Source organism: Rhinatrema bivittatum, chromosome 1, assembly GCF_901001135.1.
Source record: "Rhinatrema bivittatum chromosome 1, aRhiBiv1.1, whole genome shotgun sequence".
Lineage (NCBI taxonomy): Eukaryota > Metazoa > Chordata > Amphibia > Gymnophiona > Rhinatrematidae > Rhinatrema > Rhinatrema bivittatum.
In genome coordinates this window covers 87,276,031-87,299,765 of record NC_042615.1, presented here as the reverse complement: position 1 = coordinate 87,299,765, position 23,735 = coordinate 87,276,031, and the positions used below count along the sequence as shown (strand labels likewise).

The 23,735-nt window shown below is 41.3% G+C and overlaps 1 protein-coding gene across 7 annotated transcripts in view; it reads right to left on the bottom strand.

Annotated features, from left to right (window-relative positions):
• Positions 1–23,735, bottom strand: part of PALLD (palladin, cytoskeletal associated protein) — an 805,838-nt gene that overhangs the window by 19,682 nt on the left and 762,421 nt on the right. For all 7 annotated transcript variants that reach the window (XM_029572712.1, XM_029572641.1, XM_029572802.1 and 4 more), the window contains 2 exons: positions 13,288–13,382; positions 1,390–1,522 (listed from right to left, as the gene is read on the bottom strand). In XM_029572712.1, the coding sequence (XP_029428572.1) occupies positions 1,390–1,522; positions 13,288–13,382 (228 nt within the window). Of the gene's footprint in view, positions 1–1,389; positions 1,523–13,287; positions 13,383–23,735 lie in introns of those variants that run through there.

The window sequence follows — 23,735 nt, the reverse complement described above, 5'->3', positions numbered from 1 at the left end:
GTACTTTTTTGGTTTTTTTTATTGTTTACGGAATTTTGGATTTTAGGTTTTGGACTTTTTCTGGGTTCTCTAGTTCTGGATCTGCTTAATGCACCTCACAAACTGTGGTTTGGCAGCGAATCTGAGTATTTTTGTTTTTAGAGTTTTTGCTGCCACCCTTCCTATCCAGATGTGGGTAGAGAGGTTTTCCCTGCTGGTTGAGTATTGGAGCTTTTCCAAATGGAAAGGAGAATTGAAAGAAAGTGGATTTTCATCTGGAGACGCCCTCTTGAGTCTCTCTTCCAGGAAAAGAAAAGAAGATTGGGACACTGAAGAATATCTGAACCCCAGATATTTTGGGGAGGAGAATTCCACCCATATTTTGGAGAACCATGCCTATCTGGGATTCTTACTTTTCCATGCTCTGGAAGCTGAAACATCTTAGGACCCCAAATACTGAGGGACACTTGCACAGTTAGAGAGAAGCTATTGGAAATCTGAGACTGGACATGAATGTATCAATGAGTTTGGTGTGAGTTAATTTCCATTGAAGATCTGCTACAATAAAGTTACATTTGGAACACCCATCCAGGGTGTCCAGCCTATTTAGCTGGTACCTACTCTCATCCTATTTGCCTCTATTGAGATAGCTCCCATTTGCAAGGATTTGCCCTCCTGCTCCTTGGATCCTGGAGGTCCAGCCTCCTCCCTTTTCAGAGAATCCACGCCCTGGGGCTGGTGAGTCTCTTCCAGCACTTATCCCCAGGACCGAGTGTGATCCCTACCTTCTCAGGAGATTCTAGAAGCGGTGCTACCCAAGGAAAGCAGGACTTACATATCTCTTCGTACAATACGGTAAACTATGAAAGAACCATCCTAAATCTTTTTAGTTTGCATTTAAATTTTTCACACCAAGAAGATCTTGGTAAGAAATAAAGAAACATATTGCATTCAATAACAAACATGAGCTAAGAAACCTGAACACATAATCATATACTGTTGGTCCTTGCCTAGAAAACACTGATAGGCAGGTTAAAAAACAATAAATACATAAATAAAATATATTATTCCAAATCCACCAATGATGGATCCAAGAAAGAAAATTCCTGAGGTAGGGATAAATATAGGAAACCAGTAAAAAGAAATAACAAAGTTACGCAGGCAAACCCATTTCAATATAGACCACCATATTTATGCCGCAGTGGAGATGCCAACAGTGCATAATGCAAACTAAAAACAGAATAGAATAAAATAGAACTCTAAAGTGAAAAGATTAGTTTAATAGCCAAAAAATGCAAGTCATTCACCTTGCTTGCTTTTATTTGTCCGGAACTCATCAATTGCTAGCAGTAGTTTCAGGCCAGCCTTTTTCCTTTGAAAACCTGAGCCCAGAAGAAATGGTGTTCTTACCTTGCAGTCCATTCTACAAAGCTTTCCTTCTTGAACAATTAGGTCTCCAGGAGCCTGCAAGAAATGAGGTCGGAAGAACCGTTCTTGGATTGGTTCATTTTCATCTCCACTGTCTCTTGATCGAGACCGAGGTCTAAAAAAAAAAAGTTACATTTACACCTGATCACATTTTCTTCTCCTCACCTTTTCCAGATAATCTTGCTGGGTGATTGGCATTTTCTGTGGTTAAATTATTCAAGGCCACTCCTTATTCAGCACAGTTTACTCTCCCTCCCACTGGGATCTAAGCATGCTATCCTAATCATGTAGGCAGAACCTTCTGGCTAATGAACTAGGACACCCCAATCTGGGACTCCTGTTTCTCAGTTGCAAAGTCACAGGTTTAGTCTAATACTTTTATTAAAATCCATTGTTCATAGGGGTATGCATTTGTTCCCTTCAATTTCAGGGATTTGCATGCATAAATTGGATTTTATGCATTTAAAATGGACTTTATGGGATAGATTTTAAAAGCTTGTGTGCGCACACATGGACATGCAATTTTATAACATGTGTGCGCAGGCGCGCGCATGTTATAAAATAGGGGATCAGTGCACGCAAGGGGGTGCACAATTGTGCACCTTGCATGCACTGAGCCACGCTGCCTTCCTCCGTTCCCTCCTCCCTAACCTAACCTTCCCACCCCTTCCCCTAACCTCTCCCCCCCCAGCCCTACTCTACCCCCCAAAATGTTTATCCCACCTTTTGCGCCTGCCTCTGGGCAGGCACAAGCTGCGAGCGCCGGCCTCCAACAGAGCAATGGCCACTCTGTTGGAGGCTTCTGGCCCGCCCCCGGACTGCCCCTTTAGTAAAGCCCCGGGACTTACATGTGTCCCTGGGCTTTATGCGCGTCACTGGGCCTTTTTAAAAAAGACCCAGCGAGCATAAACCCGGTTACGCGCGTAAATACTCCGGATTTACACACGTAACCCTTTGAAAATCTGGCCCTAGGTGCATAAGCTTCAGAAAATGATCACAATGAATGGGTATTTTGGAATGAAAATGGGAAATTTTTCATTTGATTCAAAAATAAATAAAATGAACATTTCTCCTATATACATTCCTAATTATTCAGAAAAATACTGGACCTGATGGTGTCATAAATTCCATAGACAACAGTAGACAAACCTTTGAGAAAGGTACTATGGTATCATTTTGATTTTGGAAGCTAAGTAAAATTAACCAAGATTCAAGAATTCTGGTCCAAGGTCCCTATGGTCACTTACTAAAACCTATAAAGAAATCCAACTCTAGATCAGTTAAGGTATTGTTTAGCTCTATGTACCCCAAGTAAATGTGCATTACTGGAATATGCAAATTGGGGGGGGGGGGGCGGGAATAGAGACTTCTAGAGGGAATCGAGTTTCTTTGTGGGGGTGAGACAATGAAAAGATTAATCATCTGGTGTCAGAAGTGGTTTTAGGATGAACCAGCTCAAGAAGTGCTGGGAGATCACTGCCATTTTAAGACTTAGGTTCCATCTACTACTACTGCCTGGGGCCTTCAGCTCTCATTAGTCCAATATGAACAGAAACAATTGTATATCTATATATTATGCTTCCTCTATTGTGCATCTAAAAATGTCAGCATGCAAATGCTGGGAAAAGAAAAAGAAAAAAAAAATAGAAGTGTGAAAACATGTTGGCTAAGTTGAGCCTTCATGAAGCATGGACAAGCCCAAATGTCAAACAAATAGGACATATCTAAATGTCACAGGTAAACAAAGTGCTCTTTTATCTCTTACACCCGCACAAACAGACAGAAACAGATCCAGGATTCCATTTGTGTAGGAGGACATTTTACTTTATCACCCTGTCCTCATTGTTTTCCATGCCTTCCCTAAGTAATTGGTTCCGTGGTTAAATCCCCAGGGCGACACTATCTAATGCAATTTTGGGGCTGCAAGCACTTAAAAGTTATTTAAATGACACACAAAACAGAAAGGAATTGCAGAGCAATTGGCATGAGCACTATTTTTTTTTGTTTGGTTTAATGGGAAGCCCTCAGTTTTTTCAAGTTTGGGCTAGATTCATAAGTTTTCTGGAAAAACATTTGTAACTGCTCCTCATCCAGGGGTCATCTTGCCAGCCCTGGAGAGCACTGGTTTTGCTCAGCCAGGGTGAGGGAAAGTTCAGTTTCTTGGGGTACAATGTGTTGAGGAGCAGGGCCGGTGCCAGCTTTTTTGCTGCCCTGTGCGAACAATTACTGTGCTGCCCCCCCCCCCCCCCCCCACACTGTTTATTCATTCTCTGTCCCGGGCCCACAAAAAAAAACACCCAGCTCCCTTCAGTGATACAGACTTTAAAAACGGACACCATCCCCCTCCCCTCCCCCCCTGAACTCATGGCTGGTTCAAGGTGAAGTAAAAATGTCACTTACATTATACAGGGTGGCCCATGGAAAAGTAGCCTGCTTCCAATGTACTGGTATTGGAGGAGGGCTACTTTTCCATGACCACCCTGTATTTACATGCACTGCTGTGATGCCAACTAGAAATCCCTGCAAAAAAGATATTTGGAACGCATATGGTATTAGGCCTATTGTGATGTCTGTTGGGTGTGGGCTTGACTCTCTGAAAGCCCGAATACACTAATACACCTCTTATTAGAAAAATGCCCCATCTCAGTCACACATGCAGAACATAAACAGACCCTCACCAAATACAGAATAGAGCAACCATACAGGAGAAATACAAACATGTAGATAAAAACTGAACTGGAAACTGCAAGAAGCCACTCTATGCAGTGCAACAATGAAAATTCAGAACTATCACCATTCCTCAAACATCAAACAATAAAATCAAGAAATAAAATAAGTTCATAATCATAATACTAAAACATACTAATAATAATATTTAAAAATTGATAAATAAAAGATCAAATAATTAAAGTCAAATACAAGTTTTTTTTTAATGTCTCAAACACCAATAAAATATTTAAAAACCAGACTCGACAAATAACACCTGAAAAATAAAACTAAAAAGGATTTTAAAAATCTGCGCTCTCCATACCTGGGAACTTTTGGTTTCCAGATACCCTGAAATTGTCATGGATTATCAGGCAGAGAGTAACTGGGGTAGTTGGGTACACACATGCTCCTTCTCATACATACACATGCTCTCTCTCACTCCTCCACACTCAAGCACACATGCTCTCTCACTTTCCCAAACACAAGCACATGTTCTCTCACTCTCTCACACACAGGCACACGTTTTCTCACTCTCCCACACACAAGCACACATTCTCTCATTCTCCCACACACAAGCACACATACTCTCTCTCACTCACTTCCCTTCACTTAGCAGACAGCAGCAGAATCTCCTTCTTCAGCCCCTGTGGCCATGGGAATGACTTCCGGCCACAGGGCATCAAATTACTTCCTGAGGGGCGCAGTCCTTTTCCTCCTCAGCAATGCGGCCCCGCCAAAATCAACGGCGTGGTCAGCGTTGCCTTAATTATTGGAAAAGCAATAGGGCCCTGTTGGCAACGCTGCTGATTCTAGCGGAGCTGCGCTGGTTCTCCGCTTACTAAGGCAGTGCTTACCATGCCGTTGATTTCGGTGAGGCCGTGCTGCTTTTTCTTGGCAGCACAGACCTTTCTTCCACCACCGGTGGGATCAGGTCGACCGGCGGCTAAATGGGCTTCTTCTTCCGCTGCCAAGTGGGATCATGTCTACCAACGGCATCACGGACGCTCTTCTTCCACTGCTGGTGGGATTGGGTCCACCAGTAGTACCACGGGCCTCTTCTTCTTCTGCTATCAGTGGGATCGGGTCCACCGGCGGCACTACGGATGCTCTTCTTCCACTGCCGGTGGGATCGGGACCACCAGCATCACCATGGGCCTCCTCGTCTGCCGCAGGAGGGATAGGGTTCATCAGTGGCACCACAGATCTCCTCTCCCTGCTCCCGATGCTGCCCCACTGGGTGTGCCGCCCAGTGCAATTGCATGGTTTGCACACCTGGTGGCGCCAGACCTGTTGTGGAGCAGAATGACCTGCAAGGCCCAAACTGGGCAGAGGACATTTCCCCAGAAAAAAAACCCAATGTCCATACCAAAGTTGTGCTCCAAACAAAAAGTTGTTTACTGAAAAAAATAACCAGTTTAGTAATTAAAAAAAAAAGGTTTCACAGTCCACAGGCTAGTACAGCAAAAAAAAAAAAAAAAATTCCCACAGGAAAAACAATTCAAAAATCACAAAAATCACAGTTCTCAGCCCAGTGCATCAGAAATAAAAATCAGAAAACAGTACAAAACTCAAAAATCACAGTCCTCAATCTCCCAACTCAGATATCCTCTTCTTCATCCTCCCAGATCGTTTGTGGACCCAAGAATAGCTCAAAGTCTGTCTTCAATATTCCCTACAGTCTCTCAAAATCTCAGTTACTCACAAACACCAAGGATAACTCATCCTCTGTCCCATAGGCAGATACAGCTTCCTCAGCCCTGCACTGAAGTTCCAGACCATTCTTCCTTTGGTCCTGTAGGTCTCCAACACAATTCATTTTCTCTCTCATAACTTAAGCTTTTTACTTCTCTCAGACTCCTCAACTCTTTGAGGGCTCATGGAAGCACCTCTGCTTAAGTGGCATCTCAGTGGGTGGTACCTTAGCCTCTTTCCATCTCCAGAACTCCCAGATCCATGAGGAAAGCATATTTAATACTTCCTTTTAGAACATACCTCTTACTGGGCTCACACGCCTCATCCTTTGAGTGAACTTAATTAGCTCGAAAAACTGCATTATAAAATAAATAGCACAACTCCCACTGACCTCCTGCAGCAGTAAGTCTTCAATGGTTAGACATAGGACCCATTATTTTCTATTACTTGAAAGCCATCTAGTGGTCCGTAGAGCCACTTAATATTTTGTTTTCTAGTTTTTATAGACAGGTACCTATTCTGAAAATTTGGTTGCTGTAGAATAAATGGTTCAGGAGATAATTTGTACACAGAGAGATAGCTAAAAAACATAAGCAATATTTTAAAGAAAAAAAAAGCACAAAACAATAAACTGCAACTCTATTAAAAGAACATGAGATGTTGAGATACAAATATTTGTAGCCATTGTGGAACTGCATTGGGTATCCTTTTGCATGCTTTTTGGTTTTGTTCTACAATCCAGTTATTGTGGACTAGAGTAACTAGTTATATTTCGAATATTATAGGCTACTATACCCTCTTTATCTCCTGAAGTAGCTTAATATCCTCCTATGTTTAAATCAAGGGGGGACAAACCTTTTGCTCTGAAGGCCTGTGTTGTTGGCAAAAGAACCATCCTGACGTGTTGGAGAAGTGAACATACGCCAACCTATTGGCAATGAAGAAATCTGCTACATGACGATGCAAATGGAATTAAATGGTTCAAAATATGCTTTTCACAGTTGGACTCGGGTTTTTGTCAGTCTGGGAAAATACATACAAATGCCATCTTCTAAAACAAGAAGTCTAATTCTAAACAAAGGACCACAATATTTCAGGAACAGACTTTATTGATCAAGTACCAAACAGCTGGAAGGACTTGGGGATTGTAAGGCGGGAAGTAAATATGTGTGATGTGGGGTTTGGTTTGGTAATGCGGGGGGAGGGGGGGGGGTGTTGTGCTAATTTGCATTGAAGGCAATACTAAATAGCAGTAGGAAGGGGGATGGGAGGGTGGGGGAAATTTGCATGAAAAATTGTATCTTCATTTTTGCTTTCCTTCTAGGTGCACCAGACACAAGGTACCTGAAGGATGTTTTGTCTTATTGTTGTTTTTTTTAATAAAGATATTGAACATAAAAACATAGGAGTTGCCATGCTGAGGTCCACCAAGGCCCTCTACTCGGCTAATAATGTTACATGGACTTTTCCCTCCAGGAACTGTCTAATCCTCTTTTAAACCCAGCTATGCTAGTCACCCTGGCCACAATCCTCCAGTAAGTGATTTTACAGCTTGATTGTGAAATAAGTTAAATACTTTTTCCAATTTGTTTGAAATCTGCTGGTTGGTACTTTCATGGAGTGTCCCCTTGTTTTAGTATTATATGAAAGGGTAAATAACTGTCCCTTATTTACCTGTTTTATCCCATTCATGATTTTATTTATTTTTAATTTTTATATACCGAAGTTCTTGTATCAGATACAAATCACTCCGGTTTACATAAAACCGTGTGATGCCCAAAACGGAAGGGGCTTTACATATAACTATAAGACAACGGGCTTTACATATAACTATAAAACTAAAACTATAAAAAACATTTTATAAACTTCTATCATGCTCCCTCTGTCATCTTTCTCAAGCTAAAGAGACTTAACCTGCATAGCTTCTCATCATATGAGAGCCGTTCCATCCCCTTTATCATTTTTGTTCCCATTCTCTGTATCTTTTCTAGCTCCACTATATCTTTTTTGAGATGGGGGACTCAGAACTGCACACAGTACTCAAGGTGTGGTCGTGCCATGGTTAGAGCAGTGGACTACGACCCAAGAAATCAGGGTTCAAGTCCTGCTGTTGCTCCTTGTGACCTTGGGCAAGTCACTTTACGCTCCATTGCCTCAGGTACAAACTTAGGCCTGGATTTATCAAAATGTGGTAAGTATCGGAGGCGAAGAGCTAAGGTAGCACAAATTGCAATAACATTTTCAGACTTTGCAATAAATGCCAGACCTGTTGTATTTCCTGCATTCAACCACTGGGGGACCATGTTAAATGAGAGAGAGAGAGAGAGATAGAGAGAGAGAGATATGATATGATATGCTCCATGAATGTCGGTATGAAAAAGAGTTAAATAAATAAAATAAATGTATGTGCTGATGTTTCTCTAGCTCTGTAAGTTATTTTGTTCAGATATCCACAATCCATGTAGCCTTATACACATGTTTGAGTCTGTGTTACACTGTCCTGCTGCTTTGCTTTTATCAATAGCAATCCATTTTTTGCACTTAGAGCAGTGAATCCTGGCACATTTTGGTGGGTTTTGGCACATTCCTACCTAGTACTAAACTGATGTGTTATTACAGATGTGTTATTACAGTATTTAATGAGTGTCTCTACTCCAAGTAATATCCATTTTGGGCACAATGATGGGACAGATAATAAAAAGCACCAGAAACTGAAATGGTTCATCATGCTATTAGCTGTAACATCACTTTAGGACATGATGGTTAATTGGAAAGCGAAACTTCATTTCCCTCTTCTATTTCCAAGAACACCATTGGTATGGGACTCATTCTCCCCAATCAGAAGACAATCTCATCAGTCATTTGATCTCCCTACACCCTTGTACCCTTGACTCTTGCCCATCCAAGTTAGTGAAGCTGTCAAGTGGGGGGTTCATAACTTGGCATCTAAAACTGTAAACTCCTCCCTATATGAGGGACTGTTACCTACAGATGTGAAAAAAAGGTGCTATGGCTCCCACTATAAAAGGCCACTCTGGACCCAGACAAACCTGAAAACTATCACCCAGTCGGCATAATTTTCAAAGGAAAATCTAAATGTAACAGAATTTCATAGCAATTTTGAAAAGCCCGTTTACCTGTTTAATGTGCACGTAATGTGGGTAAAACCTATTGACAATTCAATAGTATATATTGTAGCAATTTTCAAAAGTCTTTTAATTACATTGATTGCAAAGACTCCATCTTCTCATCGAAAAAAAGAATCTAGTCACATTTGTTCATGGCATGGTAACCACATGGTTGGATTACTGCAACACACTGTATAAAGGATTAACAGACAAGACCCTTCACAAACTCCAGCTAATACAAAATTTCACTGCATGACTGATAGAGGGATACAAGCCACATGACCATATCACACCTGTCCTACAAAATTTATACTGGCTAGGGGTGTGCATTCATTTGCAATGTATTGGCAATCCGCAACGTATAGGGCCATATTCATTGTATTCATGGGGAAGCGAAATGTAACGCGATTCCCATGAATACAACAAATCTCCGAATTATTCGGCCGTCTAAAGGAGTGAATTTAAACAAAACCCCCACCCTCCTGACCCCCCCAAGACTTGCCAAAATTCCCTGGTGGTCCAGTGGGGGTCCTGGAGCCATCTCCTGCATTCGGGCCGTCGGCTGCCAGTATTCAAAATGGCGCCGATAGCCTTTGACCTAACTATGTCACAGGGGCTACCGATGCCATTGGTTGGCCCCTGTGACATAGTAAGGGCAAAGGCTATCGGCGCCATTTTGAATACCAGCAGCCGACGGCGGGTTGTAGTTAATTAAATTTTAGCCAGGAAACGAAAAAGAATGGAACACATGAACGGATCGGGGCCCCCCTTGCTGAATGTAAAGTATTTGAGTCTTTGACTGCCACAAGTACTCCTTCTTCACCCGCCAGGAGGTTTCTCCTAAACCCCAGTGGCTCGGGTCCTCACGGGCTCCTCCTGGGGGGACTGCAGGCTTCCAAGCGTGAAGTCTCTCCTGACCTCCTGGGCGCCATCTCATCGTCAGATACCTCGGCAGGTTGCTCTTCTGATCCTTGGTCGCATAGGATCCGCCAAAGACTGAGAGGCCCGGGTCCCTACGGGCTCCTCCTGGGGGGACCTCGGGCTTCCAGTGGTGAAGCCCTCTTCGAAGTCTCTCCTCAGCGCCGCCTCCCAGCTGCGACACTCATTGTGGGGTTCCGCAGCACTATACCTGCCATCTCAGCCGGCCCAAGGGTCCATGATCCTAATCCTACCAGTCCCCTAAAGAACCAAAATCAAAACCCTGACACTGATCTATAAGAGAAAATGAACCTAGTTACTTGAAAGATAAGCTAACTTTCTACAAACCCTCTAGACCAGGGGTCAGGAACCTTTTTGGCTGAGAGAGCCATAAACGCCACATATTTTAAAATGTAATTCCATGAGAGCCATACAATATGTTTAAAACTAAATACAAGTAAATGTGTGCATTTTATGTAAGATCACACTTTTAAAGTACAATAAGTCTCTGAAAATATTACACCAGGCCTTAAGACACCAATACATCTCCTATTAGGAAAACGGACCAAGTCAGGCTGCTATAGAGTCCTACACAGAAACTACACGCCAGCAGAAAACCTCACCTGAATCACGTGCTGTCCCTCACCTAACATAGAATAAAGAGACCAAAACGCATAACAAGAAGCATGCAGACAAAAACTGAATTGGAAACTGCAACAAGCCAGAGTCTCTGTATGCAGTGTAACAAAGGAAAAAAGAAACATCACACATCCTTATAAAACAAATCAAGAAATATAAAATCATCAGCAGTAAAACTGTACTAACAAAAAGAACATATTTCGAAACAGCTGATGAGTGGAATATCCAATAATTAAAAACTCATATAAAACATTTCCAGATACCAACAAAATATTTCAAAATAGCAGACACAAAGATCCAGTAATGAAAAATAATAAGGATACAAAAATTTTTTTGCTCTGCATACCTGGGAACGTTTGATATCCAGGTGTCCTGAGATTGTTCTGAATTAGCAGGAGGTGGGGTGGTTTGCTTGGAACTTTCTCCTCTCTCAGTCACTCACATATACAAATGTTTTTTCTCTCTCACTTATATAGGCTCTTAATTACACATTTACACACATGCTGTCTATCTTTTCACGCTTACACACACACAGGCTTTCAATCACATAAATACATGCTGTCTTTTTCTCTCACACACAGACTCTCATTCACATGCTTACAAACATGTCCTCTCTTTCTCTCATTTACACACAGGCTCTCAATCACATACTCACATGCTCCCTCACCTAAATCAGCTCTCAATCACACACAGACACACATGGTCTCTCTCTCTCATTTAAACACAGGCTCTCAATCACATACTCACATGCTCCCTCACCTAAATCAGCTCTCAATCACACAGACACACATGGTCTCTCTCTCTCATTTAAACACAGGCTCTCAATCACATACTCACATGCTCCATCACCTAAACCAGCTGTCAATCAGACACAGACACACATGATCTCTCTCTTACTTATACACACAGGCTCTTAATCATACATACACATGATCTCTCTCACACACAAAGGATCTCAATCATACACACATACTCTTTCAAACAAACAGGTTTTCAATTACAAACTTACACATACAGGTTCCCAATGGTAAACTTACATTCATGCTCTCTATCACAGGCAGGATCTCAATCACAGACATACTCTCTTTCACATATACAGGCTCTCAATCATTCACATACATGCAATCTCTCACTCACACACACAGGATCTCAAACACACATGCTTGCTCGCTCATTCACTCTCTCTCTCCCCCCCCCCCCCCCCCTGGGAACTCGCGGCAGCAGCAGCCACCTCCCAACGCTAACCTCCTTCATTTTCAGCCCTCGCGGAGGCGAAGGCGGAGTCCCATCGGCCGCGGTTGAAGATTTTCATTTTCCTCCGAGCCGCGCTGCAGTCTTCTTCCCGCGCAGGCACCCGATGCTCTCCACTTCCTCTTCCGGGCCGCGGGAAGAAGAGAGCACCGGCGTGCTCTCTTCTTCCCGCGGCCCGGAAAAGGAAGTGGAGAGCATCGGGTGCCTGCGCGGGAAGACCCGCGCAGGCACCCGATGACTCCAGCGCTGGCACCCGGCTGACACCCGATGACTCCCGCGCAGGCACCCGGATGACTCCAGTCGGCGTGCTCTCTTCTCCTCCCCCCCGCGGCCCGGAAGAGGAAGTGGTGAGCATCGGGTGCCTGCGCGGAAGAAGAGACCACGCTAGTGTGGTCTCTTCTTCCCGCGCAGGCACCCGATGCTCTCCACTTCCTCTTCCGGGCCGCGGGGGGGGGGGGGGGCGGGGAGGAGAAGAGAGCACGCCGGTGCCGCTGACTCCAGCTGTCCTGCCGCGTTCCGCCCGGGCTGACAGCATTTTAAGCCCAGGCGGCGGAGGACCGGGGAGCAGCTGGGTCAGCGGGGAACCGCGAAGTATGGCGACACGTGTCTGCGAGCCAGATGCAGCCCTCAAAAGAGCCATATCTGGCTCGTGAGCCATGGGTTCCCGACCCCTGCTCTAGACTCCTAAGAAACTCACTTGTTGCCTCCATATTACCAGTGACAAAAGAAATCAAAAGAGCAGATACCCATTGACCAACTTTCTTGTCAGCAGCACCTGCCCTATGGAACTGTCTCCAAGAAGAACTCTGCCAAATGCATGACTCCTCCCACTAGTGGAAGCAAGTGAAAGCCTGGCTCTTCCACCAGGCCTTTAATGCCAATCCTATAACTACCTCCACTTTGCAAAGCAGTCTCCTACATGCATTAGAACTATAAATTGCCGAGCACCACATATTAGCGCCTGAATGTTCTGCTGCATCCTATTGTTTTGCTGAAAGGCTGTGCATATTACTGGGATGTTGCATAAGATGTGTATTTTACTGAGATGGTGCAGGAGATACTGTGCATTTTAAAGTTTAGCCCTATTATTTGATATGTTTTCAAGTTTAGTTCTCCACCTCTTCTTCAGATTAAAATTGTTAAACTGTTGCATCTACAGGTTTTTGACTGTATATTACCACTCTAATATGCTGTACCCAGCCCTGTGTGGATTTCTTACTCAAACAGATAGCGAATAAATTTAAATAAATAAAATTATACCAAATGAAGAAAAACATATTCATTAGTTTTCCAAAGAAGACTGTTATGTTAGTGAAAAATTGAGTAAAAAAAAGAGGATAAGAGGTAACAGGAAGCAGATTCTCCCCCACCTTTCAACTAGAGTTTATGCTGCCATTTCACAATATTCTAGCTTTCTATCCCATAGTACATTGAATCAGATTTCTGTGTATGTTAGTACTTAGAAGTGACTCATTCTGAATTTTTCTGCACAGAAATTGTAGTTTATTGGTGACAGCTGCATGCAAGTGAACGTGCAACATACCTTCTGATGTGAGCCTGGCCTGGGGGTGTGCGTGGGCTGCGCCCTCTCTGGTTAACTGCTTGCACCATCAGCCTTCCAGTACAGCTTACTCTGCCCTGTTATCATCAAGCAAAGATGTACAAGAAGTTATTTTTATGGGGAAAAAAAGACGACTAACCACTACGACTGTTAAAAGCAAAGAAGCCAAAATTCAGTAATCAGGGATGAGTGGGACGATTGTCCAGGTAAAGTTATCCAGATAACGTAAACCAGATATTCAATGGAACTTACCCAGATAGGTGGTCTGCTGAAAATACCCAGATAAAGCCATCCTGACAAAGGTATCAGGATAACTTTCTGACAGGTGTTCATCTGACCATCCGTATCTGGCTAACTTCATTCAGCTGGTCCTGGATATCAGCGCTCGCCGGCCCCTGGAACACCTCCATCACCATCTCTTCTACACTGCTACATTTTGTGCAGATAATGAATGACTTGGATGAAATTTAGGAGGTCAGTGGGGCTAAATATTAAAATACTGGGTTTTGTCTCATTATTGATCCCTCTCTATTTCTAATCTTACTCCCCTCCCCCGTTGATATCTCTGCTCCTGTCACTAAATTCTTTCCTGTGACCTTTGCATCGAGCAGGTTGCTTTTTGGTTTTGGACTTCTCTGTCCTTGCATCTCATATATAGAACAAGCTTCCTGCTCACATCCAGGAGTCCTCCGTGCTGGGTTTAAATCCAGATTAAGGACTCTCACTTTTTCGAGGTTTGCTATTGGTCAATTAATTAATTGATTAATTTAAAATGTCTAGACCACACATTCCTATGATCACAGTGGATAACAACGTTTTTTATATACATAGTTATTACAAACAAACAAACACAAAGCTAAAAAATATCAGCAAAATTGCTGACTAACTAATAGAATGGAATAAAATTTACAACATAACAGACCGGCTAACATTGTTAGTAGTTGTAATGCTCCCTGCTTAAGTGCTTGCATGCAAATGTAATATGTATGACCTGTAGACCTCGATGTCTTGTAAGGTGCCCTGTTTAAGGGCATCTGCTAGAAATGCAAATATTCAGGGCCAGTGCTAGCTTTTTTGTTGCCCTGATTAGATTTTTTATAATGCATGTTGGATATGGGCTTGGCCTTTAGAAAACCATGAATAAACGGAATTACCATTACAATATAGTAACCCCCACATACCAAAACAATCTTACTGCCTGCATGCAAACAATAACAACCTTATGTATGAAAAAGTAACACTGCACATATTACACCAGGCCCTAGAACACCAATACACCTCCTGTTAGGAAAAACAGAAAAACCAAGCTGCTATAGATCCTTACACAGAAATTATATGCCAGCAAAATACCTCACCTCAGTCACACATGCAGAACACAGACAGACCCTGACCAAATACAAAATAAAGAGAACAGAAAGTATAAACAGAAAAGTGCAGAGAAGAACTTAACTGGAATCCACAACAAGCCAGCCTCTATATGCAGAGCAACAATGGAAAAACAGAAACAGTATCATTCTTCATAAAAGAATTAAACAGTAAAATCAAAAACTATAAAACAATCATAATAGTAAACCTATATTCATAAAAAGAATAAATATTTCAAACCAATTAATAAAGAGAATATTCAAAATTTCCCAAATACCAATAAAATATTTCAAAATAAGAGACACATCAAACACTAAGCAATAATTAAAACAAATAAGGACAAAAAAAAGTCTTTCTCTCCAAACCTAGGGACTTTTATTTCCAGATGCCTTGAGATTGTCATGGATTAATAGAGGAGAGAGGGGGGAAGGCACACACACACACACACACACACACACACCCACACCCACACACATGCATATACACATCAGCATGTGCACACTCAGCCCTTCTAGGTGGTCCCAAGCCCAATGGTAATCTGTGAACGGCAGTAGCATTAGTAATGAAAATCAGCATGGGGGTCTATGAACCAGTGCAAACTCACAGGCCCTGCAGTACCCAGTCCCTCCTCACACACGGCTTCCTATTTCCACAGAAATTCAAGCGAGAATGGGTCCACCGCAAGGCCTGGAAGTGCGTACTGGCCCACTACTGATGGCACCTGAGGAACGCTCGCTGCCATTTGAGGCATTTGTGATGTCAGCTGAAGGTTTTGTGACCCCCCATTTGGGGTTGTGACCTCAGTTTGGAAAACTCTGTGCTAGAATCTCTCTAATCTCCCCTAATATTGTAGGATGCATCTTGTCCAGCCCAATGGCTTTGTCTGTTTACAGAGTTCCCAGTTCCTGATGAACACTCTTCGGTAAATGGCATGTCATTTCTCTCACTGCCACACATATCCTTGCCAACAATCAGGGATTTTTCTCCCCATCCCTTCTTCAGTGAATTCTGAGCAGAAATATTTGTTTAACATTTCTGCTTTTTCATTGTCTCTTCTCAATCTTACAATCCCATTGCTGATATTCCTCTTTCAATGACATATTTGAAAAAAAGTCATTACTTTATTTATTTATTTATTTATTTATTTATTTATTTATTTATTTATAACTTTTTTTATACCGAAGTTCAGGTAACAGAATTACTTATCACTCCGGTTTACATTATAACAAGTAGAAAACAATGACAACAAATGTCTTACAATGAACAAGGGAGTGAACAACTTGGATAATATAACATAACATAACTAGGAACAGTAGCAGTATGCACTATTAGAGCGAGACTAGCACATGGGGAGGGAGGTTTGCTAATGGGGGGGAGGGGGAAGGAAGGTTGTTCGTGGAGGGGGAGAGGAGGGAGAAATTTCTTATTGATGAGTAAAAACAGGAGCATAGGTTCTGGACGTCAACAGTATGAAAACAGTCTATGGGAGCTGTGGAAGACTAAGTTAAGGGAATGCTTGACCGAATAGCCATGTCTTGAGTCTTTTTTTGAACGTGTTGGGGCAATGTATCAGCCTTAGCTCCGGAGGAAGCAGATTCCACTGTTTGGGGCCTGCTGTGGATAGAGCTCTTTTACTTAAAGATGTTTTCATGGGAGGTGCATGTAGAGTTCCTCTTTGTGCTAATCTTAGCGGTCGGGAAGAGGTGTGAATCTGAAGAGGGATTCTGAGGTCCAGTGGAGTACTTTGCTTTACTTCTTCAGCCATCTTTTCTTCTACTCCTGTCTTTGTTATCTTGATTGCTTTGCCTGCCTCTTTCAGCTTTCTAGTCCTCTCTTGTAGGTTTTGTATTCTAATCTTTAGCCTTCACGTTTTCAGCCACCACTTTTGAAAAACATATTGGTCTCTTTATCCTTACTTGTATTTCTTTTCTTTTCTTTCTATTGTTCCTTTTAGTTTTGCTCACTCCTCTTCCACTTTGCCTACATTCCCCCACTTTGCCAGCACCCCCTTAAGGTAAGTCTCCATTTTAACAGAGCTGGTACTTTTGAAATCCAGGACTTTGTGTGACTTCGCTCTGCCTTGGCTGTTATATCAAACCATACCATCCGATGGTCACTGGTCTTCAGGTGGGCTCCTACCTGATTATTAAAAAGGTTTTTCTCCATTCATATATATCAGTTCCAGTATGACACCTTTCCTCATATTTATTTATGCATTTGGTTTATATTCTGCCTTTAAAGCCCTTAAAATGGATTTTATTCAGGTATGTAGTTATTTCTCTGTCCCCAGAGGACTTGCAATCTGAGGGCCTGATTTTAAAAAGCATTTACATGCTTAAAATTGGGTTTTACACGTGGAAATGCAATTTACTCGAATGAGTTTGAAAATTGCTACGATATTATGTAGTTGCATTTATGTGCTTAACTCCTTTGAAAATCACCTCCTAAGTTTTGTACCTGAGGCAATGTAGGGTGAAGTGACTTGCCCATGGTCACAAGAGCAAGTTCCACTACCATTTGTTTAAGGAGTCTGTTAAAGGAGTCTACTACTAACCAATACTGCTGATGGGATACATCTGTCAGGTTAAAATCTCCCAAAACTTTCCTCTCTATTCCTATTTTGTAGATGTCTTTAACCAGGGCACAGTTCAATTATTATATCTGATTCATAGGTCTATAGACCACATTGGTATAGATGAAAGTGCTGTCTTCCCTGAACAAGATGGCCAACAATATCTCCTCTGCCTTTCCTCATGCTCTCTGCAATTTAATTGCTTTATTTTTGTTTTGTTTTTATTTATATAAAGAGCTCACATACATAAGAACATAAGATAAACCATACTGGGTCAGACCAAGGATCCATCAGGCCCAGTATCCTGTTTCCGACAATGGCCAATCCAAGTCACAAGTACCTGGCAAGTACCAAAACATTAGATAAATCACAAGCTACTAATGCTTATTAATTACTGTAAAAGCAGTTTATGGATTTTTCAGCTAGGAACTTATCCAACCCTTTTTGAAATCCAGTTACACTAACTGCTGTAATCATATCCTCTGGCAATGAATTCCAGAGCTTAACTATGTGCTAAGTGAAAAACAATTTACTTTGATTTGTTTTAATTGAGCTACTTGCTAACTTCATGGAGTGCCCCCTGGTTCTTCTATTATATGAGAGAGTAAATAACTGACTTACATTAACTTGCTCAAGTCCTTTCATGATTTTGTAGACTTCTATCATATCCCCCCTCAGTCGTCTCTTCTCCAAACTGAACAGCCCTAACTTCTTTAGCCTTTCCTCATAGGGCAGGCATTCCATGCCCCATATTATTTTGGTTGTCCTTCTCTGCACTTTCTCCATTGCACTTATATCCTTTTTGAGATGCGGTGACCACAATTGCACATAGTATTCAAGGTGCGATCTCACCATGAAGCGATACAGAGGCATTATGACACCTTCTGTTTTATCTTCCATTCCCTTCCTAATAATTCCTAAAATTCTGCTTGCTTTTCTGATCGCCACAGCATACTGAGCCGACGATTTCAATGCAATATCCACTATGACGCCTAGATCTCTTTCCTGGGTGGTAATTCCTAAGATAGAAGCTAACATTGTGTAACAATAGCAAGGGCTATTTTTCCCTATATGCATCATTTTGTACTTGTCCATGTTACATTTCTTCTGCCATTTGGAAGCCCAATCTTCCAGTCTCGCATGGTCCTCCTGCAATTTATCACAAATCTGCTTGATACTTAACTACTTGGCATAATTTTGAGTCACTCGTCATACCCCTTTCCAGATCATTTATAAATATATTAAAAAGCACTGGTCCAAGTACAGATCCCTGAGGCACTCCACTGTAAACCTTTTTCCACTGTGAAAACTGACCATTAATCCTATTCTGTTTCCTGTCTTTTAACCAACTTGTGTCCAAAAAGGATATCACCTCCTAACCCATGACTTTTTATTCTTAAAAGCCTCTCATGTGAGACTTTGTCGAACTCGTTCTGAAAATCCAAATACACCTCATCCACATGTTTATTCACCCCTTTAAAAAAAATGTAGGAAATTTGTGAGGCAAGACTTCCCTTGGGTAAATCCATGTTGGCAGTGTCCCATCAAACCATGTCTATTTAAATATTTTGTGATTTTATTCTTTATAACAGTTTCCATGATTTTTCCCAGCACTGAAGTCAGTCTCACCAGCCTATAGTTTCCTGGGTCACCTCTGGATCCCTTTTTAAATATAGGGGTTACACTGGCCATCTTCCAGTCTTCAGGTACATCAGTTGATTTTAATTATAGGTTAAAAATTAATTGAAATAGGTCTGAAATTTCATATTTTAGTTCTTTCAGATCCCTGCGGTGTATACCATTTAGTCCAGGTGATTTACTATTCAGTTTGTCAATCAGGCCTACCACATCTTCCAGGTTCACAATGAATTGGTTCAGTTGATCTGAATCATCACCCATGAAAACCTTCTCCGGAACGGGTATCTCTCCAGCATCCTCCGAGACAAAGAAATTATTTAATATCTCTGCGATGGCCTTATCTTATCTAAGTGCCCCTTTAACTTCTTGATCATCCACAGTCCAACCGACTCCCTCGCAGGTTTTCTGCTTTGGATATATTTTAAACATTTTTTTATTGTGAGTTTAATGCTTCTATGGCCAACTTCTTTTCAAATACTATTTTAGCCTGTCTTATCAGTGTCTTACTTTTAACTTGCCAATGCTTATGCTTTATCCTATTTTCTTCTGATGGATCCTTTTTCCAATTTTTGCATGAAGATCTTTTGGTTAAAATAGCCTCTTTCACCTCATCTTTTAACCATGCTGGTAATCGTTTTGCCTTCCTTCCACCTTTCTTAATGCATGGAATACATCTGGCCTGTGCTTCTAGGATGGAATTTTTTAACAATGTCCACACCTGTTGCACATTTTTCCTTTGTAGTTTCCCTTTTGAAAGTTTAGTGCTAGAGCCATGGATTTACTTACTGTCTTTCTTCCAGTCATTAATTCAAATTTGATCATATTATGATCACTATTGCCAAGCGGCTCCACCACCGTTACCTCTCTCACCAAATCCTGCGCTCCACTGAGAATTAGATCTAAAATTGTTCGTTCTTGTGTTTGGTTCCTGAACCAATTGCTCCACAGTCTTGCTTGGTGCTCTCTTACATATGTGCTTATTTGTTCTCTTTGTTCTGCTTATAAAAGACTTGTTTATAAAGCCAGGTTTTTAGACTTACTTTAAAGAGTTTAAAGCTTCTCTGCAGTCTAATTTCGAGTGGCATTGAGTTCCACAGTACGGGTCCTGCCAGTGACAGCGATCACTCTCTTACCTGTGTGAGTCTTGCTGATTTAATGGATGGGACAGTTAACGGATGGGACAGCTAGATGATTTAAGATTTCTGTGAGGCACATGTACACGGAGTGCTGAATTTAGCCACTACACTTTTTCATCAAGGATTAATTTATGTATTATACACAGTGCTTTATATTGTATTCTTTGTTCAATAGGTAGCCAGGGTAGTTCTGCTAGTGTTCCTGTAATGTGGTCTCTTTTCTTTTTTCCTGTCAATATTCTAGCAGCTGAATTTTGCAGTATTTGGAGCGGTCTTATGGTCATTTGAGGTACACCTAGTAACAGGGCATTACAGTAGTCAGTGCTTGCGAATACCATTGACTGTAGAACTGTTCGGAAATTTGCCATGGTTAGTAGAGGTTTCAACTTTCTGAGAACCATTAGTTTCGCGTAACCTTCTTTTATTTTTAGTGATATGTGTTGTTTCAGGTTTAGTTCAGGGTCTATTATTACACCTAGATTGCATACTTTCATCGCTAATTTCACAGTTTGATTATTTTTTATTGCTATTGGTGTTTGAATTGGGTTTATATTTTTTCATTCGAGGTGTAGGAATTCTGTTTTTTCAATGTTTATTACTAACTCCATCTGGTTTAGTAGCTTGGCCAGTTTTATTGTTTCTTCAATTGTGTTGTCAATTGGTAACAATAGTTGAATGTCGTCTGCATAAATATAATGTATGATTCCCAGTCCTGAGAGCAGATGGCAAACCGGCAGGAGGTAAATATTAAAAAGTGTTGCAGACAGGGCTGATCCCTGTGGCACTCCTGTTTTTAACTCTACTTTTTCAGATATTGAGTTATTGATTTGTACTTGGAAAAATCTGTTACTTAAATATGACTTAAACCAGGTTATTGTGTTGTGCTGGAGTTCTATTTCCATTAGTCTATTGATAAGTATTTCGTGGTTCACAGTGTTGAAAGCAGCGGACAGGTCTAATAGAACCAGAATGTAGTGTGTTCCTGTGTCGAAGCCTCTTAAGATATTGTCAGATAGTGATAAGAGGTATGTTTCAGTGCTGTAGTGTTTGTGGAATCCATGTTGTGCCGGATCAGTTGTTTTTGGACTGTTTTTTCTATTAATTTTCCTATTAGAGGCAAGTTTGAGACCGGTCTATAGTTATTCAGGTTTAGGGGGTCAAGGTTCTTTTTCTTAATGATTGGTTTAACAATGGCCCCTTTCAGGATTTCGGGTATTGAGCCTTCTTATAGGGAAAGGTTAATGATTTTTGTTAGTGTTGGTGCTGATATTTTGGCTAACTTTTTAAATTCCATTATGGGTATGGTGTCGATTGGATGAGGAGCAGGATTTAATTTTTTTAACATGTTTTCGACTTTGATCTTTGATATCTCATCAAATGCAGTCCATTGTTTAACGTCCCTTGTATGCATCTTAATCTCTTTTTGGTTCTTTTAGGGATTTTTGTTCCTTTTTTTTTTCTACTCAATGTATTCAAGCACGATGAACTTTCCTTAATCAAAATATATTTATTTGAAAATGCTAAAATAAATTTACAAAGAAAATTGGTTTCATTAGCTTTTGCATTGAAATTATTTGTTTCTGTCAGCTTCCTGCTGCTTCTTTGGGCTTCAAGCACAACTAGAACTGACATCTACTAGGCTTATAGCACCAGGAGCCTTCACTCACGATTTTATCCCTTCTTCCTGCCCAACCTAGCCATTGCAGTGATAGTCCAGAGTCAGGGTCGCAAAGTGTGGCTTTTTTCCAGAACCCAGCACTCGTGCATCCCGAGTCTGGCCAGCAGGTATCGCTGTGCTGCAATGGCTGCGACTCCTCTAAGAGGATGTGTAGGACACTGGTGGTTTAATTGACCTTTATCACAACCATTGATAAACAAAGAGTTTTTGATGAATATCTGCCATTAAGGTCTGCATTCATCAAGGGACCAATTCAATGTTTTTTCTATCTGCTGAGTGGACACATGAATTAAAAAATGCTTTTAATGTACCAATACTATTTGAGTCACTAAACCAGCCCCCCAAAAAAAATTGCAATTCTCTTAGCTCTGTTCTTCCCTCTTTTAGTTTTATTCCTTAATCTCCTTTCATGCTTGTCCAAAGCTTATTTTATTTTCTGTGAAGTCATTTAATTGCCCCCATTGCCCCTTAAGAGTATTACATCTGCCCTCAATCACTGTTTGGTATGACTATGGTGAACGATACGCTATTCTGAGGAATAAACACATTTGTTAAACAAATCAAGATGAAATGAGTCTGAAAATCCCACCTAATGCATAGCTGAAGACAAACATTCTACTTTTAGGGGAGTGATGTCACTTGAATATTGTAAACAAACCCGCTGTGTGCTTACATTGTTTATCCTGCATGAGTTTAGGTGTACAACCTCTTATGCAGGGTTTTCTGCATTCATCAAACTTCTAGCTGGAAATGATGCAATACCCTATGGGGAAGGACTGTGTTATTTACACAGCGTGGAAATAACATTTATATTTTGTCGTCTAATAAATCCAAGTTGCGGTTTGGCCTATCTGTGTGAAAGCTGCCATCAGGAACAAGAGCAAGTATTGACAGCGAAGGGACAATTCCAAAGAGGAAGTGTCATGCAAAGTAGCTTAGCAACGAGCATAACAGTACATAGCTTTCATGTTTGGATGATGCTCTGTGTCTTAATCATAGACTTTGTTATTTTAGAATGGAATCCTATTTGTACTTTTTTTTAGCCCAGCTTGGTCTATTGGGTCATCATCTTGTCTGCCCGGCATTCGCTGCACTGATCCTGCAGAAGGCAGCATTGCCCATTTTGGTTTCTGCTGGCTTTTTCCGTGCACAGACTATTCTGCTAAATTTAAGAACAGTGGCCCAGCAGATATGTTTCTCTTTGTCCTTTCCAGGGATTTTTGATGCCATAAAATTGCAGCACAGAATTCAAATCATGCACGCATCAAAAATGTCCCTTGTTTGCAGAGTTATAAAAAGTATTCCATGTGCTTCGATGCTGGTTCTGAGTGAGCTAGCCCCTTTTTGATTTTTGTTAGTTTTCCCCTCTGGATCTAACTCAATATGAACTGGAAGCTAAAGGTTCTGGGATTTGTGAAATCTGCTACATTTCAGAATTTTTTTAAGGGAGCAGATTTCAAACTGCATTGGGATAAAGCCCATGAGTACTCTTTACTTGTGGACTTTGCACAAATTTTTAAAAAGACAGTGCTCGGGCACTTTCACTCTGAAATTTACCATGGGTCTGCGGACATTTACACCTGCTTTTCCTGGGGGTGGTTTTCCACAGAAAACATATGTAGAGATGAAAATGTATTTGAACATGATGGCAGGTAAAAACCATGCGGGTAATATTCATTAGCCAGATAACTTGTCCTATATATTTGGCAGAATATACCAGCATAAAATTATCTGGCTGCATATACACTGATAACAAAAAACCTAACTGGCTATGTTTGATTATAACCGGTTAGGTTTTTATTTATCTGGCCTTGTGTGGCCGGATAATGTGCTTCTTAACTGGATATTTTATAAGATATCTGGCTAAGTAGGGCTCCCTTCCCAAAGCATGATATTAAGGTTTTGTTAGGTCATATTCTCCTACCCCTCAAACCTTTTTAAAGATTGACAATGTTCCCGGCATTGTATGCCAGGCCTCAGTCCCAGGTCCTGCTTGTCAAACACGCAATCGGGCTGCCTGTCCGCCTTCCCCCACCCACCC